The 22,520-nt window shown below is 48.6% G+C and overlaps 2 protein-coding genes across 2 annotated transcripts; one reads left to right on the top strand and one right to left on the bottom strand.

Moving 5' to 3' along the window:
- The first annotated feature begins 12,916 nt into the window (after positions 1-12,916).
- On the top strand, positions 12,917-17,402 carry LOC120677324 (NADP-dependent glyceraldehyde-3-phosphate dehydrogenase-like). The gene is made up of 9 exons (XM_039958478.1): positions 12,917-13,407; positions 13,906-14,099; positions 14,195-14,323; positions 15,536-15,655; positions 15,746-15,882; positions 15,962-16,117; positions 16,420-16,798; positions 16,887-17,003; positions 17,121-17,402. Exons 1-9 carry the CDS (start codon positions 13,254-13,256, stop codon positions 17,232-17,234), a joined length of 1,500 nt encoding a protein of 499 aa, XP_039814412.1. The 5' UTR covers positions 12,917-13,253; the 3' UTR covers positions 17,235-17,402.
- A 135-nt stretch (positions 17,403-17,537) lies between these two features.
- Positions 17,538-22,202, bottom strand: LOC120677325 (omega-6 fatty acid desaturase, chloroplastic-like). Its single transcript, XM_039958479.1, has 10 exons — positions 21,937-22,202; positions 21,729-21,780; positions 20,988-21,220; positions 20,770-20,913; positions 20,521-20,672; positions 19,861-19,983; positions 19,597-19,774; positions 18,741-18,859; positions 18,100-18,214; positions 17,538-18,022 (listed from the first exon to the last, which is right to left on the bottom strand). Exons 1-10 carry the CDS (start codon positions 21,991-21,993, stop codon positions 17,861-17,863), a joined length of 1,335 nt encoding a protein of 444 aa, XP_039814413.1. The 5' UTR covers positions 21,994-22,202; the 3' UTR covers positions 17,538-17,860.
- Between the last annotated feature and the right edge of the window lie 318 nt (positions 22,203-22,520).

Consider the following 22,520-nt stretch of genomic DNA (forward strand, 5'->3'; position numbering starts at 1 on the left):
TAAAACTTGCAGAGACACCCTTGAACGAAAAAAAGAAATTACAACCGGGTCCTTCGCCGGCCTTCTCCGCCGTGGCATCTTGCCGGTGGTGTTCTGCGGTGCAGGGCTTACCGGGGCTGCCACGGGGAGGCGCGTGGGGGAGAAAGGATCGAGGAACACCTACCCTGGTCGACGTTCGAGCGTTTGGAGCACAGGTTCAAGCTCGTCGGCGTTGATGGCGGGTCGGTTGTTCGGCTCGCCGGCGCTGGAGGTGAAGGAGGGCTCGGGGTAGGGGAACAAGGCGCGCACGAGCACCGCGTGAGCTCGTGGATGCTTCTGGGGTAGCTGTCGGGCTCGGCCTTCCCCGGAGCTGGCCGGTCCGCGGTGAGCCTGAGCTCGCCGGCGGCGGCGCAAAAGGGGAACGGCTTCGGGAGGGGTTTTGGGTTCGATTCCGCGCGCGTGGAGCGTAACTAGGAGGTGGAGAAGCTTCTGCGGTGGTCGGAGGGGGCAATGTGGGGCTGGGCTAGCCGGTCCGCGCGAGCTGGATCTCGGCGGCCATGGCGGAGCGGCGGGAGGAGGAAGAAGAGGAAGAAGGGGCGCGACCGTGGGTTTCTGGGGGTCTTTATAGGCCAAAGAGCTCCTGGGTGAGCAATGTAGTGACTGGGGGTGGTCGATTTGGCCCTGGGCGACTCGACGGCGAGCGGGCGGAGGAGGCAGCGGCGCTGCGCCGGCCGGGGTGTCGTGGCGGCTCGGGAGCGGCCTGGGACGCGTGTGCGCGCGAGGAGGTGCCAAGGGGCGGGCCAGGTGGCGTTAAACGGTTTCCCCGGGTCCATTTGGCCGTGGGCGCGCGGTGGACGAAGTCCACCGGCGGCGTACGGCGGGCGGCGGGCGAAACAGAGCCAGCCGGGAGAGAGAGATGGAGATGGGGGCTCTTTTGCGATTTCTGAAAATTTCAGGGACCTCTCGGTAAACAAAAATTATCTCCTACTTGGAGGGCTCAAATGGAAAAGTGTTGAATACCATTTTTGTATAACTTTTCAAGATCTACCACTTTTGTGTTATGCAAATTTTCGTTTGAAACTCACATTTTGAACTATTGGTACATTTACATATTTGCACAAAAGGACTTTAGTTTTAATCAGTTTTTGACTTGACTTTGGCTGAAGTTCAATTGAGCACATGTCAATTGAAATACTTCTCATGAGCCAACAAAAATTTTGTGCACATTTTTGAATTAAAATTTGAGTAGTTTTTCACTCCTTTCTCTTTTTCCTTTAATTTCTTTTGTATGATTTGTATTTTATTTGGTCCTTTCTCTTTGAATTAGTTTCCCAAATTTTTCTTTTAACTTTCCCTAATGTGTATTGATTGGATTTCAAAGTATTGACACCTGAGGTGTCACAAACCCAGCCGGATATTCATCGGGATTTTGTCATCTACTGTGATGCATCCCGACAAGGGTTGGGTTGTGTGCTGATGCAAGACGGGAAAGTTGTTGCATATGCTTCCCGCCAGCTCAGGTCTCATGAGCAGAACTATCCAACCCATGATTTGGAACTTGCAGCCGTAGTGCATGCTCTCAAAATTTGGAGGCATTATTTGATTGGAAATAAGTGCGAAATCTATACCGACCACAAGAGCCTAAAGTACATTTTCACCCAGCCCGATTTGAACTTAAGGCAGAGAAGATGGCTGGAATTGGTCAAAGATTATAATTTGGAAATCCATTATCACCCTGGTAAGGCAAACGTAGTAGCCGACGCCCTTAGTCGGAAATCCTACGGACCCAAGAATGACCATTTGCGAGAAGAAATGGCATGATTAAACGTGCACATTGTCCCTCGAGGCTCCAGCCAAGTACTGAACGTTCAATCCACTCTAGAAGAAAGAATCAGGAAAGCCCAAAGATCGGACAAGGGACTGATGGAAATCCGGAGGCAGACCGGAGAAAATAAGGCCCCAGACTTTAGAGTGGATAATAGGGGAATGTTATGGTATAAAGATAAAATTTGTGTGCCTCGGAAAGGAGAATTCAGGCAAATAATTATGGATGAAGCCCACAACTCAGCCTACTCCATTCACCCAGGATCCACCAAGATGTATATGGACTTAAGACAGAAATATTGGTGGAATGGGATGAAGGCAGATATTGCACGATTTGTCGCCCGTTGTGATACTTGCCAGAGAATCAAAGCTGAACACCAGAAGCCGGCAGGATTGTTGCAACCCCTACCCATCCCGGTTTGGAAATGGGACGAAATAGGGATGGATTTTGTGGTAGGATTGCCCAGAACACAGAAAGGACACGATTCCATATGGGTAATAGTGGACCGACTCACTAAAGCGGCTCACTTCATACCCGTACGGACCAACTATGGCGGAGAGAAGCTAGCCAAGCTCTATGTGGAGAATATAGTGAAGTTGCATGGTGTGCCCAGTCGTATTGTTTCAGATAGAGGGACCCAGTTCACCTCTAGATTTTGGAAAAGTTTGCATAAAGCCATGGGCACCAAGCTAGACTTTAGCTCCGCTTATCACCCGCAGACGGATGGCCAGATAGAAAGGGTAAACCAGATTATGGAAGATATGTTGAGAGCATGTGTCCTCACTTATGGCAAAGATTGGGAGCAGAGTTTACCCTATGCCGAGTTCTCATACAACAACGGGTATCAAGCAAGCTTGGGCATGTCGCCGTTCGAAGCTCTTTACGGAAGAAAATGCAGGACCCCGCTAATGTGGTCAGAAGTTGGAGAACGTGCCCTAGTCGGGCCCGCACTCATAAAAGAAGCAGAAGAAAGAGTAGCCGAGATTAGAGAGAAATTGAAAGCAGCCCAGTCCCGGCAGAAGAGTTATGCCGACAAGAAAAGACGGGAAATAAGTTTCAACCCAGGAGATTTCGTGTATCTCAAGGTATCACCCATTCGATGAACCCGAAGATTTCAGGTACAAGGAAAATTGGCCCCTCGGTACATTGGACCATACCGAGTTCTGAAGAAAGTTGGAGCAGTAGCATACCGTTTGGAGCTACCAAAAGAAATGTCAGATATACATCCAGTATTCCACGTCTCGCAGCTAAGAAGATGTTTGAGGGCACCCGAAGCGGAACATGTGTCAGTAGAAACGATAGATCTACAGCCAGACCTACGATATCAGGAAGTACCGGTCAAGATTCTAGACACTGTCACTAGGAGAACCAGAAACTCCGAAGTACGGATATGCAGAGTTCAGTGGAGCAGACACGGAGTGGAAGAAGCTACCTGGGAACGCGAAGACGCTCTAAAGAAGGAGTTTCCCCACCTGTTTAGGAGCCAGCCGAATCTCGAGGACGAGATTCATTTTAAGTGGGGTAGGTTTGTAACATCCCGAAAACTCACTAAACTAAATCATGGGCTAAAACCGTTTTTCGTCGTTGAGCTCGACTCCCCCTTGAACCCTGAACCCTAGTCCCAGAATTTCTCCTGAACAACCCGACATCCGAATTCATTTCGCATCCCATCTTTTCCCATCCAACGCGACGCGTCGCGACCGGCTGCCGCGAATATCGCCCCCTCTTTTTCCCTCTCTCCTTTTTCCTCTCTCCCCTCCGACCGCGTGCCCCATCTCCCGCGGCCCGCACGACACGCGTGGCCGACCGCGGCCGCGGTCGCCGCTGGCGCGCGCCGCCCCCCTCCTTTTCCTTTCTCTTTTTTCCCCTTTTCCCCTTTTCTTTATTCCTTTTTCCTATTTTCTTTTTTTTCCCTCACCCCTCTTCTTTTCTTTCTTTTCCTTTCTTCCTTCTTCTCTCTTCCTTCTTCCCCGTCGCGCGCCTGAGCTGCTCCCAGCCCGGCCCGCCTGCCCCGCGCGCACGCCCGCGCACACGCCTCGGCTCGCCGCCTGGCCGCGCTCGCGCGCGCCCGCGCCGGCCGCACCACGCCGCCCCGGCCCGGGCTTCACCCAGCTCGCTCGCCCCGCCCCTGTGCGCGCGCCTGCCCGTGCGCATGCGCACGCGCGCACGCACGCGGTGCCCGGCGCCCGGGCCAACCGCGCCACGCCGCGGCCGCCTGCCAGCGCCGGTCCTGCTCCTCGCCCCGCTGCCCCACATGCCGCGACACCAGCCGTGCCAAGCTGCCGCCCACGCGCACGCCCGCACGCGCCTGCTCCCACCGTGCGCTGCGCGCATCCACGCGGCCGCCATCACCGCAGTGCCGCTCGCCGAGCCGCGTCCCGCCCTCGCCGCTTGCGCCGATGCCTTGTGCCCGCATAGCACCCCTGGGGCCCTCCACATGCACGCTCTCCTCCTGCACACTGTGCCGCTGCCCGAGCCATCATTTCGCCCCAGCCTCGTCGTCCGCGCCGCCGCCGCGTCGCGACGCCGGGCGCCATTAAAGCGCCCCGTGCCGCTCGCCGGCCTCCTCACCGACCCGCACCACCCACGACCCTCCCCACCGACCTACATAGGCTATAAAAGGACGCCCGGCGTCGCTCCTCCACTCCATGACCGCCTCCACCACAGGCCGCACCTCCTCCCAAGCTCCAGTGCCGCCGCCGCGCACAACCTTGGCCGCCGCCCGCCGGCCACCGCAGAGCCGCCTCCTCGCTCCACCTCCGCCCAAGGTGAGGGGCGCAATAGCTTCCCCTAGCTCTCTTCCCTGTTTCCCCCTTCTCCATGGCCACCGCCAAGCCCCGCAGCGCCGCCGCCGCGCCGGTCAGAGCCGGCCGCCGCCCCCGCCTTGGCGCCGCCCCTCCAGGACACCTCCACCCGAATCGAGAGGGGGAATCACTTCCTCACGTCACCTTCTCTTTTCCCCCCTCCTCCCGGCCGCCGCCGCCGCGCCCTGGCTCGCCGGCGCAGGGCACCACCGCCGCCCCCTCCCCCTTCCTCTGTTTTGGCCACGGGAGAGGGGAGGAAGGAAGACCATTTTACCTTTAGCCCCCCCTCTCCTCCCATTTTAGTAAAGACACCTTTCCCCCTTTTTGCCATCTTACAAAAAGAACCCTGCCCTTTGTTCTAATTTCAAGTAAACCCTTCCACATAAAAACATAATTCTAAGTATACCCTTGACCCTTCCAGTTTAGTCCAAAGGTTTTTAGAAATTGCAAATAGGCCCCTGCCTTCTCGAGAAATAGTTACAACTAGGCCCCTGACCCCTTATCCGATCCCTGAACCTTTACTAAACCTATTATTTCATGCACCAAACGAACTCTGACCGACCCGAAACTTTACCACGCCTCTTATAACTTAGTTTCGGCCATGCCATTAGAAAACCACTCGAAAATATTACTCCGTACTCTATATTTTATGTGTTTCCATTTCGAGCTCAACAATAAATCTTTAAGTTCTGTGTCTTGATTGAGTACTTGTTTGTGTGCGCTGTAGACCACGGAGTGAACGAAGGAGAGCCCGTCAACAAGCAGTACTGTGAGCAGGAGAACGAGGACCCGTTCCGTGACCCCGAGCTCGGAGGACAGGACCCCCCAGAAGGCTTTGAAGACGGCAAGTTCAATCCCATCCTTTGATGCATGCTTTTGTCCTAGTTTTTATAAACACAATCTATTGGCCTGTTTTAGAAAATTTGCATATATTTTGCTTGTTGAAAACACGGTTGGATAGCCACCCCTTGATTTGTTATGACCATTCCTTGATCACCTAGATTAATGTCTGAATGTGTTGTTTGGACGTTAATCACTGCTAGAAAGCTACGCTTAGGACCTTGAACTCAATACAATTTGTTTTATAAAGGAAAATGTGTGAGTGTGTGGGAAGGGAAAAATGTGAAATTTCGAAAGTTGAGTTAGACGGGATGGATGGCATTTCTGTGTGGTTTGCCGTTGGTGTGCTCGTGCCTGTGTGGAAGAGCAGGGAAGGGAGATATCCATCTTGTCACCCCTAAGGACCGATTTGGTGTGTCATCTCACCTAACTCCACTATCGTGCAAACCACTCGACCGTTGAATGGGCAACGGCTTAGCATAAACCCCACTAGTTAGTCTGATAGCCATCAGGAGGGCTGAGAGCAACGGGTGATCAAGGAGAAGGGATATGCTCAGTGTGACTTACACCCCGGTTATACCTCAGAGTTAGGTCGATGACCCCTTGGTGAATCCCGTGATGGCTAGTCAGGCTTAGCTAAGGTGGGTAATGGCTATGTTGGGATCTACACCGACACGACGGTGTTCGAGATGTGGTATCCTACTTGTGGGTAAAGTTGCACACCTCTGCAGAGTTAAAAGCTATTCGAATAGCCGTGCCCACGGTATTGGGTGAGTTACGGTGTGGTCACATAACTAGTGTTTCATTGGGATGGGCTGGTGTGAGTTGTTTTGGAATTGTGTCCGGCAGTTGTGCCGTGTGCTACGACGGATGGGGAGTCCGGTAGCAGTTTAAAACTTGAACTCCGTGTTACTACAAAAACTGATTTTTCTAAAAAGGTTTTCTGTTAAATGAACCCCTGCATAAAGTATCGTTTTTCTGTAAATTAAACCGTAACCTTATCCTTGATTTACCTATGCATATTATTCTGATATAACCCCCTCCGTGGGTGTGGTTGGACTTGCTGAGTACGTTTGTACTCACCCCACTCTTACTTTTTACAGAAGAAGACCCAGACTTCGTGCCAGACGACGCTGAGTAGGGTTATCGTTCTACACCCAACCTTGCCTGTGTAATCGGCCCTGTTCGAGATGCCTTCGCTGTCGCAATACTCTGAGCCCGTGCTAGACCCCATGTGGTTTGCGGTCTGGTGTTATGTCGTAGCTTGGTTACTTATTATTATTATCTGTATCGAGTGTCCTCCAAGGTTTGTACGGTTTTGAACCATCTGATGTAATAAATGTGGCATCAGCCTCCTGGGACTGGTGTTTTGTATCACATTTAAGTTCTCTCTTATGAAGGGACGCTTCAGCGCTGCGCGACACGGGAGGGGTGGCGGGGAGAGGAGAGGACGATGCGGCGGCATGGGGGACGGGAGGAGGCTGTGGCGGAGAGAGAGAGGAGGGGATGCGCTGCGCCGCCGTGTCCCCGCGTGCAAGCTCGCGCCGCTGTAGAGGAAGGAGACAGGGAGAGGTGGAGGCTTCGTCGTCAAAGCAGCTGCGCCTGGGCTCCGAACGCAAGGTGGGGGCGGCCTCGACGGCAAGCCAGTGGCAACAGGTTGTGGTCCCCGGAGCCAAGCAGGCTGAAGACGAGGCGACGAGCTCCTCGGGGTGGTCGGTGGTGTGGTCCTCCTCGCCGACGGCCTCGGCGACGGAGGCAAGGATCTGCGGTGTCGTCGTGGCGAGGGCCGGCGTAGGGGACGGCGGCGGGGGCCTACGGCAGCGCAAGCGTGGAGGGCGGCGGCGGCGGATCTGCCGAGGAAGGGGGCAGCGGAATGGAAGAGGCGGTGGGGAACGAGGTGCGTTCCAATTAAATTAAATGCTTCCTTGATGTTGGACGGACTCAACCAGCCGTTCCAATCGATAAGAATACGGCCGCTGTAGAAAAGTCATTACCATTTAGAAAATCTAAAACGATTAATAATTTAAGATGGACGAAGTACACGACAAAAAAGCACTGGGCTTTTAGTAGGCAAGGACGGGATCGTGAAAATACCCTGGCCACTAGAGTCCACCACAAAAGGCCCGCATGATACCGTAGCCTAGAGCTGGAGGCGCACCGTTTTCTGCAGCTGCTGCAGGTTTTAGCGCAGCAACTGGGCAGACAGGGGTGGGCGGACCCAGGGCCTAACGACCCTGGGCACGCAAAGAGGCTAGAATCAGCTCTAATAGCTATCTTTGTCATACGTGACGTTCAAATTAATTTATCATGGTTGTAATCCTCTTTAGTTAGAGATGGAAAAAGAATTGTATTAGACTTGATCCAGACTCCATTCTCTACCTGGGTCGCCCGACACCCCCCAGGACCCTGCACGAGTTCACGCGCAGAGGAGCCAGCCAAGCCCGGCGGAGAGAGAGAGAGAGAGAGAGAGAGAGAGAGAGAGAGAGAGCTGCAGTTTGAGACTCGGCAATGCGTACAGGCTACAGCGTACTGCCAAGCGAGTCGCAACCAGAACCCGGCGAGTCGGCGTCTGGGCGACCCTTCACCCGCTTTGGACTGTGGCTACTTGGCAAGTTCTCGTGGACTCAGATCTTGCCTCCGCTTTACTTCCTGTGTGCGGCATGCGGTGTGCCGGGGCCCGAGATGGGAGATTCATCGAACGCCACAGAATCTATCAATGTGACACACACACACACGGGAACAGAATGGTAGGGCAAAAAGCAGTGGCATTCCCACGGCGGCTCCGCCCCCAGGAGGTGCCCGACCGGCCGCCCGGGCGTCAGTTCAAGATCGCGCTAGCTGCCTCTGCACGCGAGTTCAAGATCGCGCGGAAAGCAGCGGCACCAGCCGGCCGCTGCACGAAATCATTCGGGAGCTTGGGGCTTCAGATGAAGCGTCCGATCACTCCGGCCGGTCGGTCTACCACCAGGCACCAACAAATCCGAGGGCAGGGCACCGGGCTCGGCTGCTCTCGGTTGCTTGTTTCTCCCGTACCCATGGGCCACGGATCACGGGCGGGGGCAGGTGGCTGGTCACTGGTGGCGTTGGCATTCGCGCGCACGAGGCCCGCCCAGGCCAGAAGGAGTAATTGGCGGTCACAGTCTGGAGGCCTCGCGGTGGGTGGTGGTTCGCTTGGTGCCCCCCGCGCGCCATGACGCGACGCGATCGCTTGCTCCGGCGCGGCGGGGCCGAGAAGAAGAGGAGAGGGGCGGGGATGATCTGGATCTGGTGGTCAGCCGTGAGGCCGGGCAGGGCGCACGTACGTGGACGCCGCGGGAACCAGGAAGCCGCCGCCGCGGGCGAGGCGGGGCAGGTGCCAGCGGACGCGCGTGCGCGGTGGCGCGGTGGTCCGTGGCTCCGACTCCGTGGTCCTTGGTGCTGATGACTGCTCCGCCGGGTGCCGGGGCGTTTGTGCACAAGTACCATCCAGGAAGTAGTTGAAGTTGGGGATTCTCAAACTTGTGGCCGCGTAGTATACTAGTCCCAATGTACTTTCGTTGCTCCTTGTGTTGTACCGCTGCTGTATTCCGTCATTTGAGAGCCAATCGAGACAGTGGAACGACCGGCCATGTATCATGTGATGTGAGCAGGGTTTATGTTACCGACCGGTCCGGTCAAACCGGCGGGGTCCGCTACCGGTATACCGGACCGGTTTGGTTAGAAATTGGTCCAAACCAGTCGAAGTCAAATTTGAATTTAAAATCCTCTGTGCAAACGGTTCGTACCGGTATACCGGCCGGTTTGGCCGGTTTACCGTTGATTTAATGATATTTTCCGACGGTTAAAAGTGGTTCCCCGGTGTGAAATAAAAAGAAATTTCGGCATGAGCTATACACATATTAATGTAAATGACCACACCAAAGCAACAATTTATAATCACGCATACAAATACAATAGTAATAAGCGTGCATACAAATACCGAGTCATACACTTATACACATCAAATAAAAGTTCAACGTAGGAATGAGAAGACCCCCATTTAGGACGCGGTTTGGTATTCGGCGGTGGACATCAAAGCGATACCTCGCACTCTAAGCAGCTCTGTCTTATAGTGTTGCCAAGTTTGGCTCGTCCACGCCGATGTTGTCTGCCATTCCTGAACTAACATAGTGTAAAAATGAGGGTCTTCCCATTCGTACACTCATCTCGTCGGTGACTGCATGCTGATGTCAGGAATGTGGTAGTGAAAAGAATGACTGGAATCGCTGTAGGAGGAAGAAGAGTACTGTGGAGTGTCGTAGTCCGTCGGTCCACTTGTTCTCCTCTGCGTTTGCAGTGCTCCATGGTCAGTGTCCTAAGTAGCATGTGTGAACTGAGTCTCCCCTGCAATCAACCATATATCATAATTAGTAGTCAATACTCATAGTCAGAAATATGTGTGCATTTATATGTGCAATGTATACCTGTGAAACGAACACTACGAGCACCACCACTACCACCAGCAGCACCACCAGCACCACCACCACTACCACCAGCACCACCACCAGCATCAGCATCAGAACCGTCACTATCATCACCATCATCGGCCGAGCTGCTATCCTTGCACTCCTGATACGGAGGACTACGCTCACCTTCGCCATCATCAGTCTCGGTGTCGCTGCTCACTGGTTTTGCTGTTCTTTTGCCTTTTCGACGCTTCGGGTCACCTTTCGTAGGCCCCTTCTGCAACTTCCTCTTCCCTAGGTGAGTGTCACCCACATTTTTACGTGTCCAATCGCTGATAGAATTATCCCTCGTAGCCTCACGTAGATCTGACACGTTTATTTGATCTCTGACAAGATGGGACGGGAGAGGGATGTCACCGTCATCATCATCCTCGTCCAGAACTGGAGCTCGGTTAGATCTACCATATTCCATCTATTCCCGCACCGGATTATTCTCATCATAGAAAGAAAGATGGGCCAGCTGGTCAATGAAATCACCTTTTTCACGCATCGATGGGCCGGAGACCTCCTCAAGTCGGAGGAAGGTTGTAGTTGACATAGACAAGCTTGCTAAGTTTCTTGAGTCCACGAAACATTTGTTGAGTTGGATCCATCGTATATGCATACCTCGGATTTAGGACAGCAGCTGCAAAATATAAATCACTTCAAATAAGCATAAGGTCAATAGAGCTTAAAAATAGATGACTCGTGTGTGCTTACCTGGACCCACATACGTGTCTATGAACACGTCACCCAACCTCTCGTCCACCACTTGAATATACTCCTTAAGTGTGGAAACATTTATTCCAAAGAAAGAACGCAGCTCCTGTTTCATAGTCTGGTAGGCCATCACGACTTCGCACATGTTCGGCTTCTTGTCCTGATCAGCGAAGCGGAGGAACTTGTATATTGGTTGAACTGTGTCGATGATATATTTCAATGCATTCCACAACTCCATACTTGCAAAATTTGCATGAGTAAATCTACCATCTTCGCTATTCGCCCATTTGCTGTGTTGGAACTCAGTAGATGCCATCCACTGCATGAAACGATCACGTTTCCGATAGATGCTCTCTAGGAACATGTAGTTGGTTCCAAATCGAGTGTCATTCCACTTGACCAACTCACCACTGATTGCGTTTTTCATCATTGTATTCAATTGACCATGATTGTGTAACCAATTTGAAATTCGCTTGCACTGCTTGATCATAACACCATGTTCAGGCCTTCGACATGTATCCTTCAACATCAAATTGACGGTGTGTGCTAGACAAGGTGTCCAAGCTATGTGTTCATACCGACCGGTTTGACCGGTTTACCGGTCTGGTCTAACCGGTTACCGGTGTTTTAACCAAAAAATCCGACGGTTTAAAAGTGGTTTCTCGGTTTGACCGGTTTACCGGTCGCCATATGCGGTGGGCCTTAATGGGCCGGTCCATTTTTTTTCTTTTTTTTTGATTTAACTTCATATGCCCGCAAACTATACTAAATGGACGATTTTTTGAGAAAATTTGACACCATTAGATTCATCGCACCTTGAAGTATTTTTAGAAATTTTTTGGGAATTTTTTATTTTTTGAATTTAAATTTAAATTTTGAATTTGAGCCGGTTGTACCGGGCCGGACCGGTTTGACCGGTAAAACCGGTTACCGGTTCCCACCTGTTTGGTTAAGCCTGGATGTGAGTCGGTACAACCACACAACAGAAGACCATGCCCAATTGGCCAAATCCCTCGCCCATCTGGTCCAAGAAATTATATATTGCTCATTTGTTACTTTACGGGGTGTAACATGATTTTAAAAGGTCCAATATATATCATCATATGTTTGAGACCAACAATACGGATATTTAGCATGCAAAAGTATATAAAAAATGGCTTCCACAAAATTTCTTAAACAATACTTGTTACAACTAATAATATATATGTAAGAAAAAAAGTCAATGCACATGCAAATGTAAAAAGGATTACAGAAAAGCTACGAAAAGAATTACAGAAATCTGACGGAAACTAGGTGCACTTTATGGATCGATTTGGCGTGGGCACCTCTCGCCTTCGACCGAGCTAGGTATCAATTGACAGACCGAGTTATAAATACGGTTGGAGGAATGGCAGAGATGCTCACAATCACGTGTGGATAACTTTTTCAAGTATTCCAAAAATTATTTGCACCATTTCTTAAAAGAATTGAGTGGACGAAATATCGCTGTCACATTTTTATAACAAGTCATTTAATCACGTGAGCAAGAGAAGGAAAATTTTGGCTTTGTTCTTCATCAACTCCAAACATAACAAATGATCATTCTATCCGCTATGACTCTAGAGGTGCAAGTGGGTATCCAATGGTGTTTTTTTGTATCAGCTAATTAATTACAATTGCATACCACATTTGCTCTTTTTTTTCAAATTATTTATGCATAATACTATTGTAGTTCATTTTATCGACTTTTTGAGTCGATTTAGTGACTCAAAAATTATCTAACTTAATCTCTAATCACAAGTATTTAAAATCATGATATGTACCATAATTGACATCACGACAGCAAATGAACACTAACTCTCATGCTTCCGAACGTTTTATCTCCATGCGTATGGCAGCAGGTGCGCTCTTACGGTGTGCAAGTGCAACAGTGCACACACAGGAGTATGCTGTGCGCAGGCCAGAGCCAGACCAGAAGCCCGCAAGGGGACAAGCAGGTTCTGTAGGCTCGACACGATAAACTGTCTCCGAAAATACAGGAGCAGCTCATGTCGCTGTACTTGCCGCCGGGGCACCCTGGCACGGGCAGGCAGGTGGTACCCGGTGGCGCGATAGGCTGCGAAGCGAAGCGCCAGCCCCCCCCCCCCCCCCCCCCCCCCCCCCCCCCCCCCCCCCCCCGCGCGTCGTGCACTCGTGCCGCGTCACCCCTTGGGAACGCCAGCCACACAGCGCCGTGGACCGCCCCCGACGCAGCGCAGAGGGAGGGGAAAATAGAGAGAGAGAGAGAGAGGAACGGGAAGGAAACCGGCGGACGGGGACCAAAACCTCGTTCCCTCCCCGTCGCCTCCTCCGTCGTCTTCCTCCTCCCCGCCTCGGTGGGTCCGCTGCCCCCCGCGGCCCCGCCACGCGCCGGCCTCCTATTTAACCCCATCCCCCGCGCCCCTGCTCCGCCACTCGCGCACCCATCACGCCCCCAACCACCCACCTCCCTCCCGTCCCGAGCCCTCAGAGCCACCACCGCAGCAGCTCGAGCTGCCCCTGCGTGCCCCACTGTGCCCTGCATCTCCGCCACAAGTCAGCTCGATCGCTCGCTCCGCCGGTGTTGGTTGTGCTGGTGGTAGGTAGGCAGGCGCGGCGGCGGCCATGGCGCTGGCGGGGACGGGGGCGTTCGCGGAGATCCTCGACGGCGGCGAGGTGTACAAGTACTACGCCGACGGGGAGTGGCGCGCCTCCGGCTCCGGCAAGTCCGTCCCCATCGTCAACCCCACCACCCGCAAGACGCAGTACAGGGTGCAAGGTGCGGGCTCTCGCTTGTGCTTGTGCTTGTGCTTGTGGTCCCCTGTTTTCTCCACATGCCCCTAGCAAGCGCCGGCTCCAAAAACCTCGGGGAGCTAGTGCTAGTGCTGTGCTGCTGTCCCCTGGTTTGGGGGAAGAGACGGTTGATGGGGACCCAAACGTGCTACCGTCAAATTCCGTCGATATTCACCAAGTTAACTTGGCCGAGGAGCGTCATTAATGGCTGCCTCCGCTATCACTTTCCTTAATTATGCTGACCGTCTCTGATAGAGCCTCTTAACTACTGCCCCAAATAGTCTCGCTTTCCATGCTTAATTCTGCTGTTCCCCAGTTGAGCCACCTCGCAATTTAGAACCCATCTTCAGCTAACCAGTTATCCAATGGATTAGCGTTTAATATAAGCTTTGATAGTAGTAGTTACTAGTTCAGTGTCTCTGTGAACGGCAAAAGGAGTTGACCTCACAATCTGCTGGTTGGTCTCGGTCCTCTGCCTGTCCAGCATGCACCCAGGAGGAGGTGAACAAGGTGATGGAGGCGGCCAAGGTTGCACAGAAGGCGTGGGCCCGGACGCCGCTATGGAAGCGCGCCGAGCTCCTCCACAAGGCCGCCGCGATCCTGAAGGAGCACAAGGCACCGATCGCCGAGTGCCTTGTCAAGGAGATCGCCAAGCCGGCCAAGGACGCTATTTCTGAGGTCGCCAGCAGATGAAAAATCCTGATTGTGTTTTGCCCTGTTTCTTCGGTTGAGACTGCTGACAGATGATACTGTCCTCTTGGGTTTGTTAATAGGTTGTGCGGTCTGGGGATTTGATATCGTACACAGCTGAGGAGGGTGTTCGCATACTGGGGGAGGGCAAGCTGCTGGTTTCTGATAGCTTCCCCGGTAATGAGCGGAACAAGTACTGCCTGAGCTCCAAGGTATAGCTGTACTACTATTATTTTGCTGGCCCCATCGTTTTCACTATGACATTGTACCATGGTTTATTCATAAATGTTATGTGACAACTAAGCTAAGTTGATGCTTGTATTTATGTTTACCATATTAACTGATTTGACCAATGATGAAAGCTTGGAATGGGCAATAAAGTATTAGTTTGTGGTACAGTATGTCATCTCTAATACAGTGATAAATATGCAGCTCGTTTTCCTGAGGAAATTATATATGTATCTTATTGACATGCAAAGGAGGATGGAATATTTCTCGAATTCCTCCGATTCCTTTTACTTTGTAATGCTGTGATTGCTCAGGTTTTGTGATAAATATACAGTGATGTCTTGTCTTTTCGTTTATGATGTCGTTGCAATGCCATGATTGCTAAGGTTTTGTATTTTTCTCTCCTAGCATGATGTGTTGGTCCCTTGTCCATCCTATTTTTCCTCTGTGTCATTGATTTTGTGTCTCCAAACTCAACTGTAAATGTACCAAACTGGGTGGAAATTGGTCAGATTCAGCCATAGCTCAAAGGAAACATAGGATCAAACAACTGAGGACTAGTATCGTGCCTTGAGCTGGGATTCTGATAACTTCTGTAAAATGGTTGGTTGCTGCTAATTTGCAAATCTTGCCATGGATTGAATCATCCATTAGCATCAGAATGATAGATTTTTTGCAACCCTTGCAAAAGTAGGAAGAGAAACCATAGTCTATTACTAGTGCAGTCACTTCATTGATATTTGTTCAACCTAAGTAATCTTGTTCCTCAGTGTATTATTGAAATCATCGACGCTGTTGCTTTATGAAGGGATCTTTTCACCTTTACTTTCTAAACCAACTTGCTGACCCTTGTGACCACTTTACATTCAGTTATGTTTGTTAGAATGTAACTCCAAAAACCATACATTCAGTTATGGACTCAACACCAAACTTTCAGTTATGGGCTCAACAACCAAACAATATTGTTTCGTTAAAAAAAAAACCAAACAATATTGTTGCTAAATGAATTTACAGATGTTAAACTGTAGCACTCAATATCCATGCATTCAGTAGAAATTAACAATTCAGGTACTTTTGTCTTGAGACAAGATATAAATATTATAGCTGCTAAGTTGCCTATTGGTTCTCCCTGAAGAGTAGGGGACACTATCAATATTGTTTCCTTCCGTACCTAATATATCATCCTGTTCATGTAGATACCCCTTGGAGTAGTTTTGGCAATCCCGCCATTTAACTATCCTGTCAACCTAGCAGTTTCTAAGATTGGCCCAGCACTAATAGCTGGCAATTCTCTTGTGCTCAAGCCTCCAACTCAGGTATGTTATTACTTTTAGTTAACCTTTATATCCTTCCTGAGTGCTTTTGAAGTAAAAAAGATGCTTATATGAAGTACTATTGTTCAATAGGGTGCAGTGGCTGCACTTCATATGGTACACTGCTTCCACCTGGCTGGTTTCCCGAAAGGCTTGATTAGTTGTGTGACTGGGAAGGGTTCTGAAATAGGTGATTTTCTTACAATGCATCCTGGAGTCAACTGCATAAGGTAAGTACCAGCAGTGCTTGTTGATAGTTGATATCTTCAGTTTCAGTGAGACAACCTTATTTGTTTCTTTGCTTCTTAGTTTTACTGGAGGTGATACTGGTATAGCCATTTCAAAGAAGGCTGGAATGGTCCCTCTTCAAATGGAGCTTGGAGGGAAAGATGCTTGTATCGTGCTAGAGGATGCAGATCTCGACTTAGTTGCTGCAAATATAGTAAAGGGTGGCTTCTCGTACAGGTACTGAATAACGATGTCTGACATTTATAGAGCAAAATGCACATTTATATCACCACTTCATTTGATCCATCGGACAACCAGACTTGTCGAAATCTGCTCATCAACATTCCTTAGAAGCGTGAAAGTAACAATTGGAAATTAATAAAAGCTTTTAGCTAACACAACATGGTATGTTGTACCCAAGTTGGTTTCTTATTACTACTATTGTTTCAATGGAGACCAGTGTTACTTCTGACGTGGATAACATACTCTCCCATCTTTGTTACTTCTTGATATTGTACTCAAATATATTTTCATCACAGTGGACAGAGGTGCACTGCTGTGAAAGTAGTGCTGATCATGGAATCAATAGCTGATGCCGTGGTAGAGAAGGTTAACGCCAAGTTGGCAAAACTGAAAGTTGGGCCACCTGAGGACGACTCTGATATCACCCCAGTTGTAACAGAATCCTCAGCCAACTTCATTGAAGGCCTGGTGATGGATGCAAAGGAGAAAGGAGCAACCTTCTGTCAGGAATACAGAAGAGAGGGCAACCTCATCTGGCCGTTGCTGCTGGATCATGTCCGTCCTGACATGAGGATCGCTTGGGAAGAACCTTTTGGCCCCGTATTGCCTGTAATCAGGATCAACTCAGTTGAGGAGGGCATCCACCATTGCAACGCCAGCAACTTTGGCCTGCAGGTTATTTCCTTCTCCCCTCCCCATTAGGAGCGTACCATTACCATTATCCAGCATCTTCAACTGATTTTGTGTGCATGACCTATTTCAGGGATGTGTTTTCACAAGAGATATCAACAAGGCAATCCTGATCAGTGATGCAATGGAGACTGGAACCGTTCAGATCAACTCTGCACCGGCTCGTGGACCTGACCATTTCCCCTTCCAGGTACTTGCTATCACAATTACGGTGGAATTGGAACAACCTGCTGTGACCATCAATTTGCGCCAAGAGGTTAATTTGCTCCACGTGTGTTTCTAATCTTATGTTTTCTCTGGATTGCAGGGTCTGAAGGACAGTGGCATTGGCTCCCAGGGGATAACTAACAGCATAAACATGATGACCAAGGTGAAGAGCACTGTCATAAACCTGCCATCACCATCCTACACCATGGGCTGAGATGTTCATGTAGAGGGGAGTTGTATGTTTTATAGCCGCAAGAGCACCATGTAGAGAATTCAAATGTTCCATAGGCACGTGAAATTTGTATGCTATTTGCACTTCAGTTCTGCGTGTACCAGATCTTTTGCATGAAGAATAAAGTGCGTCAAAAGTATTTTATCCTGATGCTTTTTCACCATGAAATTTGTCCTCATGCTATTTACATTGCTAGGCAAGATCAATTGAAAAGGGTGCATGCTACTGACAGCGTAATGAAGTAACAAAGAGACCGATAACAGTAACTATTAAAATATCAGCAAATTTGCAAGGAGTTGCCTGCAGACTTTTGGGAACTCGTTGAAACACGCTAGTGTATCTATATAATGATATACAAATGTATTAGAGAGCCGTACAAATGCTTCATGTTCGACAATCTGTGTAAGGCGTAAAGTCGAGAAAAAATTGGCATTATTTTTCAGCAACCTTTCAGAAACAATTGTTTTTCCTTTTCTGCGACACAATTTGGCATAGTAATTCGGTCAAAATTTGGGGTGTGCATCAATGGTGTTAGGAAGTGTCTTCAGGACTGAGTCATTGTATTGTTCGCCTGGCCAATGATACTCTAGCCAACAGTAGCCATGGCATCATGCATAGTCTGGCATGAACTTCCGAAGGAATTTGATTGGTTGGGATTCCTCAGGTGCGAGCTCGTCGAATGGGACATAGTATCTCTCCTTGTCGTACACATGGCATGTAGTCAGTATCGTCTTCATCAATCGCCAATTCCAGTTGGCTTCATTGACATACTGCAAGCAGAAGGCATCAAGAGAAAATTAAGCGCAATGAATCAGAGAGATGCAGAGTTAGGAGAAATTCAAAGCACCTTGCCCCAGTTCTGTTTGATGGAATCATAGGCAGCACGGAGGTTATAACTTGGAATTCTTGGAGAAATATGGTGTGGGACATGCACATTTATGTCATGGCAAAGGATCTCAATCCTGTAAAACTCAATTAGTCAGATAAAATTCGATTCAAGAGGCAACATGTTCCCATGATAATTTCACTAGATGTGATTGATTAGGTTAGCTCAAACAGAACAAAATTAGCACTTAAGCAACCATGATTCCTTTATCACAAAATATCCAAACAGCAATTCTGTACTTGAGCTGAAACTTCACTGAACTATTTGTCTTTGTGAATAATTATAAGCTAAGGTATTCCATTGTCAAATAACAAATAACAAGGGTTGATGGTTTACAAGCTCATTTGGCACATTCTACCCAATATGATCTTTAATTTTGGTAAAGTATCTTAATTTTGAAGGCGAGATGAAACGGCAAATTATGATCAGTGTCACTTTGTTGGCAACATTTTCAAATTTCAACCACTTCCTGTTCAATAAGAATTATAACAGAAAGCCTTTCGCGTTCCTATTTCCTACCATTGTTATCTCGATACGAGTCACATATGTCCAGTAAATAAAAGTGGCTCTCAGTGTGAATGCAATACAACTGAAATACGCACCATTGAGGGTAGTTACAATGAACTGTGCCATTTAATTGAGCTTGTGCAGCATTCCACTCATCCGAGGATTTGAATGGTATATGGGGAGCCGTGTGATGTACCATTGTAAAAGTGCTCATCTGAAGAGGATCGTTTAAAGGATTAGTAAAAGTATGCTTTCAATATACAAAGTACTAGATAACACAGATATTTTATAGTTTTTGACACCGATAATTAGCAATTAAGCTATGCACATTTCACGCTGTCCATGCAGCTAATGCCAGGTAACCAAAATATCATCTGGTTTGCCACTGGAATCTAATCCATGTTAGTACAATAAATCCAACGTATGCTCTGATCAATTTTTCGCAGGGGTTTCCAAAAATGTCATGAACGAGACAATTCCTGGCAAATTCTGTTGCTAGTTTCTGATTCTAACACTATAGCTATAAAGCAGCTCTAATAACAAAACAACTTCATATAAAAAAAACATTCTAATCTCAATGCCAAAAAGGATAAGCAATGGCTGCTGTGATACAAAAGCCAGCAAATACTTTGATAAATTGTGCAAAAGGTCTTTCTAGACCATATGATGCACTCCGCTGAACAGTAATTTATAATTGTTAAGCATGAATAATTGAATTCACATGACTTCTCCACTTAATTTTTATAAAATATATAAAACGAGTCCAAGAACATGATAATTATTACCATGGACTTCAACGTCATGTAGATTTCAACAAAAGGTGACAGGAAATAGGAAATGTTGGATATTATTATAAAACACTATAGTAGAGTTCAATAGCATGCAAACAGTTACCATGGATTTGGACTCAACATATATTTCAACAATGATGGTGGGAATAAGGAATTTTACCCAAAAATGATAAACCATCCATGGCATAAACCAGAACTTAAACCATCCAGCCAGTCCTGATTTGAGAATGATCAAAGGCCATCCAATTGCCATGAATGCAAACACACATGCTAAGCTTATCTTAACCCTTGGAACTTCATTTGGTCTGAATTTTTTTAGATCAAAGTGCCAAATCAACCTGAGACAGGTGACCAATAGTTAACATAAATATTGTATAATGGAGCAGTTCGTCCTGCAACACAGAAAAGATTGAGAAAGAAATACCAGTGAGCAATTGACATCCATGGCCTGATAGGGCCATAGCCAAAAATAATAGCCTTCCTCAGAAAAGGTGATGATTCAATTTCCTTTTGCCAAACAGGTTGCCACGCGGTATCTTCTATCAACCTGGATATTATGCAAAAGGTAAATATTCCGAATGACAAATTATGTCCTAGCTGGAAATTTTCCAGGCTTTCATGTTAAAATATGAGTACACAATGTCATCCATATTCCCACAGACAATACAATATTAAAGAGTTCTGTAAGTTACACTATGATATACAAATAATCCACAGTATATTTGTCATCTGTGCATGGTGAATACCAAAGAACCAGTATTAGCATTATATATGCTACAGGAGGGATGAAAAATATCTATGAAATTGCTCGTTTGACATTTCCTAGAATTAACTGAAAGTTATATAAAAGTTCCAGTGGAAGTTCAAAAACTGGGGGGAAAATGAGTCCACATGAAGTGCAATTAAAAAAAAGCAGAAAAGGTAAGGATGCTGCATGAGTACAGTGTGATGAGTTCTTGTTACGATGCAATGCATGAAGGAAACACTTTTAGAAGGAAGTAGCAGTTATACTACTTGAACCCCGAAGGGCATTCCAGGATCGAGATATTATTCGAGATTAACATTCAAGGAGGTATGTACATACATATTTGTCTTGGCATGATGTCGGTCATGCTTGAATCTCCACGGTTCATAAGGATATATCAATGGCATGAATGCTAAGGTTCCAACGATATCTTCCACCAACTTATTCCTTGAAAACGATTTGTGAGCACAATCATGACCTATGACAAAAAACTTCACAAAAACATCATTTAGAATGTGGAGAAACCACCAAGATACAAATACATGCACATTCACAGACAAGCTTTAGAGAGCAAGGGAGGGAGCTAACCCCGGTCACTGCTGTGCCAGTCCAAGCCCAAGCCAAGGGAAGAAGATACCATGGAGATTTTGCAATGAAAAATAGACCCAGTGCATAGGAAGTAACTGATATTAAAACTGATGTCCAAGCCTTTATATCATTGATTTCAAATACCTAGCAGTAGACAAATTTAGTAGGAATTTGTGCAAATAGAACATCAAAATCATGCTGGTGTTTGCAGCTGGCACCTCTTTAGGTAGAGTATCCATGACATCTTTAAGAGTGACACTATCTGGCAGTTCTTCTCCAATTTGTGTGAACCCAAAATCTTCAGCCATTTGCTTCCTTGTTTCCTCATCATCTAATATTGGTGGAGCAACAGGCAGGACTGCTGCTTGCAGGCCTCCTCTTTGCTTCGATGGTAAAAAATGGTGGTAACTTCTTCTGTTATATACAACATCTCTCTTCACAAATAAATTACCTGATGAAAAATAAGAATATAACACCTTCATAGGGAAAGCTGTTGAATGGAAATGAGGAAGATAACAATTCTCACTAAGAAACTCCAATGAGCCAAGTTATCTCCATCTATGGTACAATTTATTGGCTTTAAACTTTAATACCTCATCCTGCCTTAATACAATAAATTCTCAGGATGCAAATTACATTTCAATTTAATTGCATTAGCACAGGCTATGGGATTGGAATTCAATTACAAATTACAGCATAGACAGACCTTAGGCCCTGTCTCGGGAGCTGCCGGATGGTGAAACTGGTATCTCAAGACTTAATAGTTTCCAATTGAGTACTACTCTATTGCAGGCAACCTAAAGGTTAACTTTAAGATAAATAGCAACCAACAACCAGCTACAACCACTCAAAGGCCAACATTTTGACCAAGAACTCAGCCCATCAATGCAGAATCCAGTACCACACGACACCACGAGCCAGTCTTAACAGTTAATCAGTTACGCGAGAAGAGAGCGTACCTGCCGGAGCTCCAGCGGCTGCTCTCCGTGGCAGCAATCTACTGGACGGCACCTGAAAAATAGCAACCAAGGCAGTGTTAGCGCCTGAGAGGAGTTAGAGCGAACAAGTGGCGGGCATTGTAATTGGGAAACGGGGCCAGGCAGTGAAGCACGCATTCTGAACAATTGACATGTATGAAGACGAAGAGAGCGGGGAGCGTCCTCCTACCCGCAGGGAGGGGAGCTGCAGCACGGGGCCGGAGGATACGCCGCTCGCCATCGCCATTCCCTCTACGTGGCGTGGCGGGGAGGTGCGGGGGGCGGTGGCGCCTGGCGAGGGACACCCGGTTTGGAGGGACGAGGTGCGGGCGGCTTTGGCTGAGAGAGAGAGAGAGAGAGAGAGAGAGAGAGAGAGAGAGGCGGGCGTGCGCCGCGGGGCCGCAGCGATGGGACCGGTCGGCTCGGTCCAGCACTCCAGCTGCGCCGCGGGCCTGCCGCTGCGCCACAGCCACACGCCGCGCCGGCCGGGTGCGCGCCGCGCAGGCGATTGGGGAGGGGAGAGAGGGGGAAGGAAAAGAACAGGGCGACGCAGCCTGGGTTCGGGCTGGTGTTGTGGGTACCCCGGGAAGTCGGCGAGGCCCATGATGTCGGCCGGGGTGGGTGTGGGTCAGTGGGTGGTGCCGGGGTGGTCGTCAAGGTGGGCTGACGGTGAGGAGGCCTGCACCGCCTGGTGGAGGTAGGATCTAGGCCTGTTTGAGAGGATGACGGGCCGAGCGAAGAGAGAAGGCTTGCGAGCGTGGTGTGCGCAGGCTG

Source organism: Panicum virgatum, chromosome 6N, assembly GCF_016808335.1.
Source record: "Panicum virgatum strain AP13 chromosome 6N, P.virgatum_v5, whole genome shotgun sequence".
NCBI classification, from domain to species: Eukaryota; Viridiplantae; Streptophyta; class Magnoliopsida; order Poales; family Poaceae; genus Panicum; species Panicum virgatum.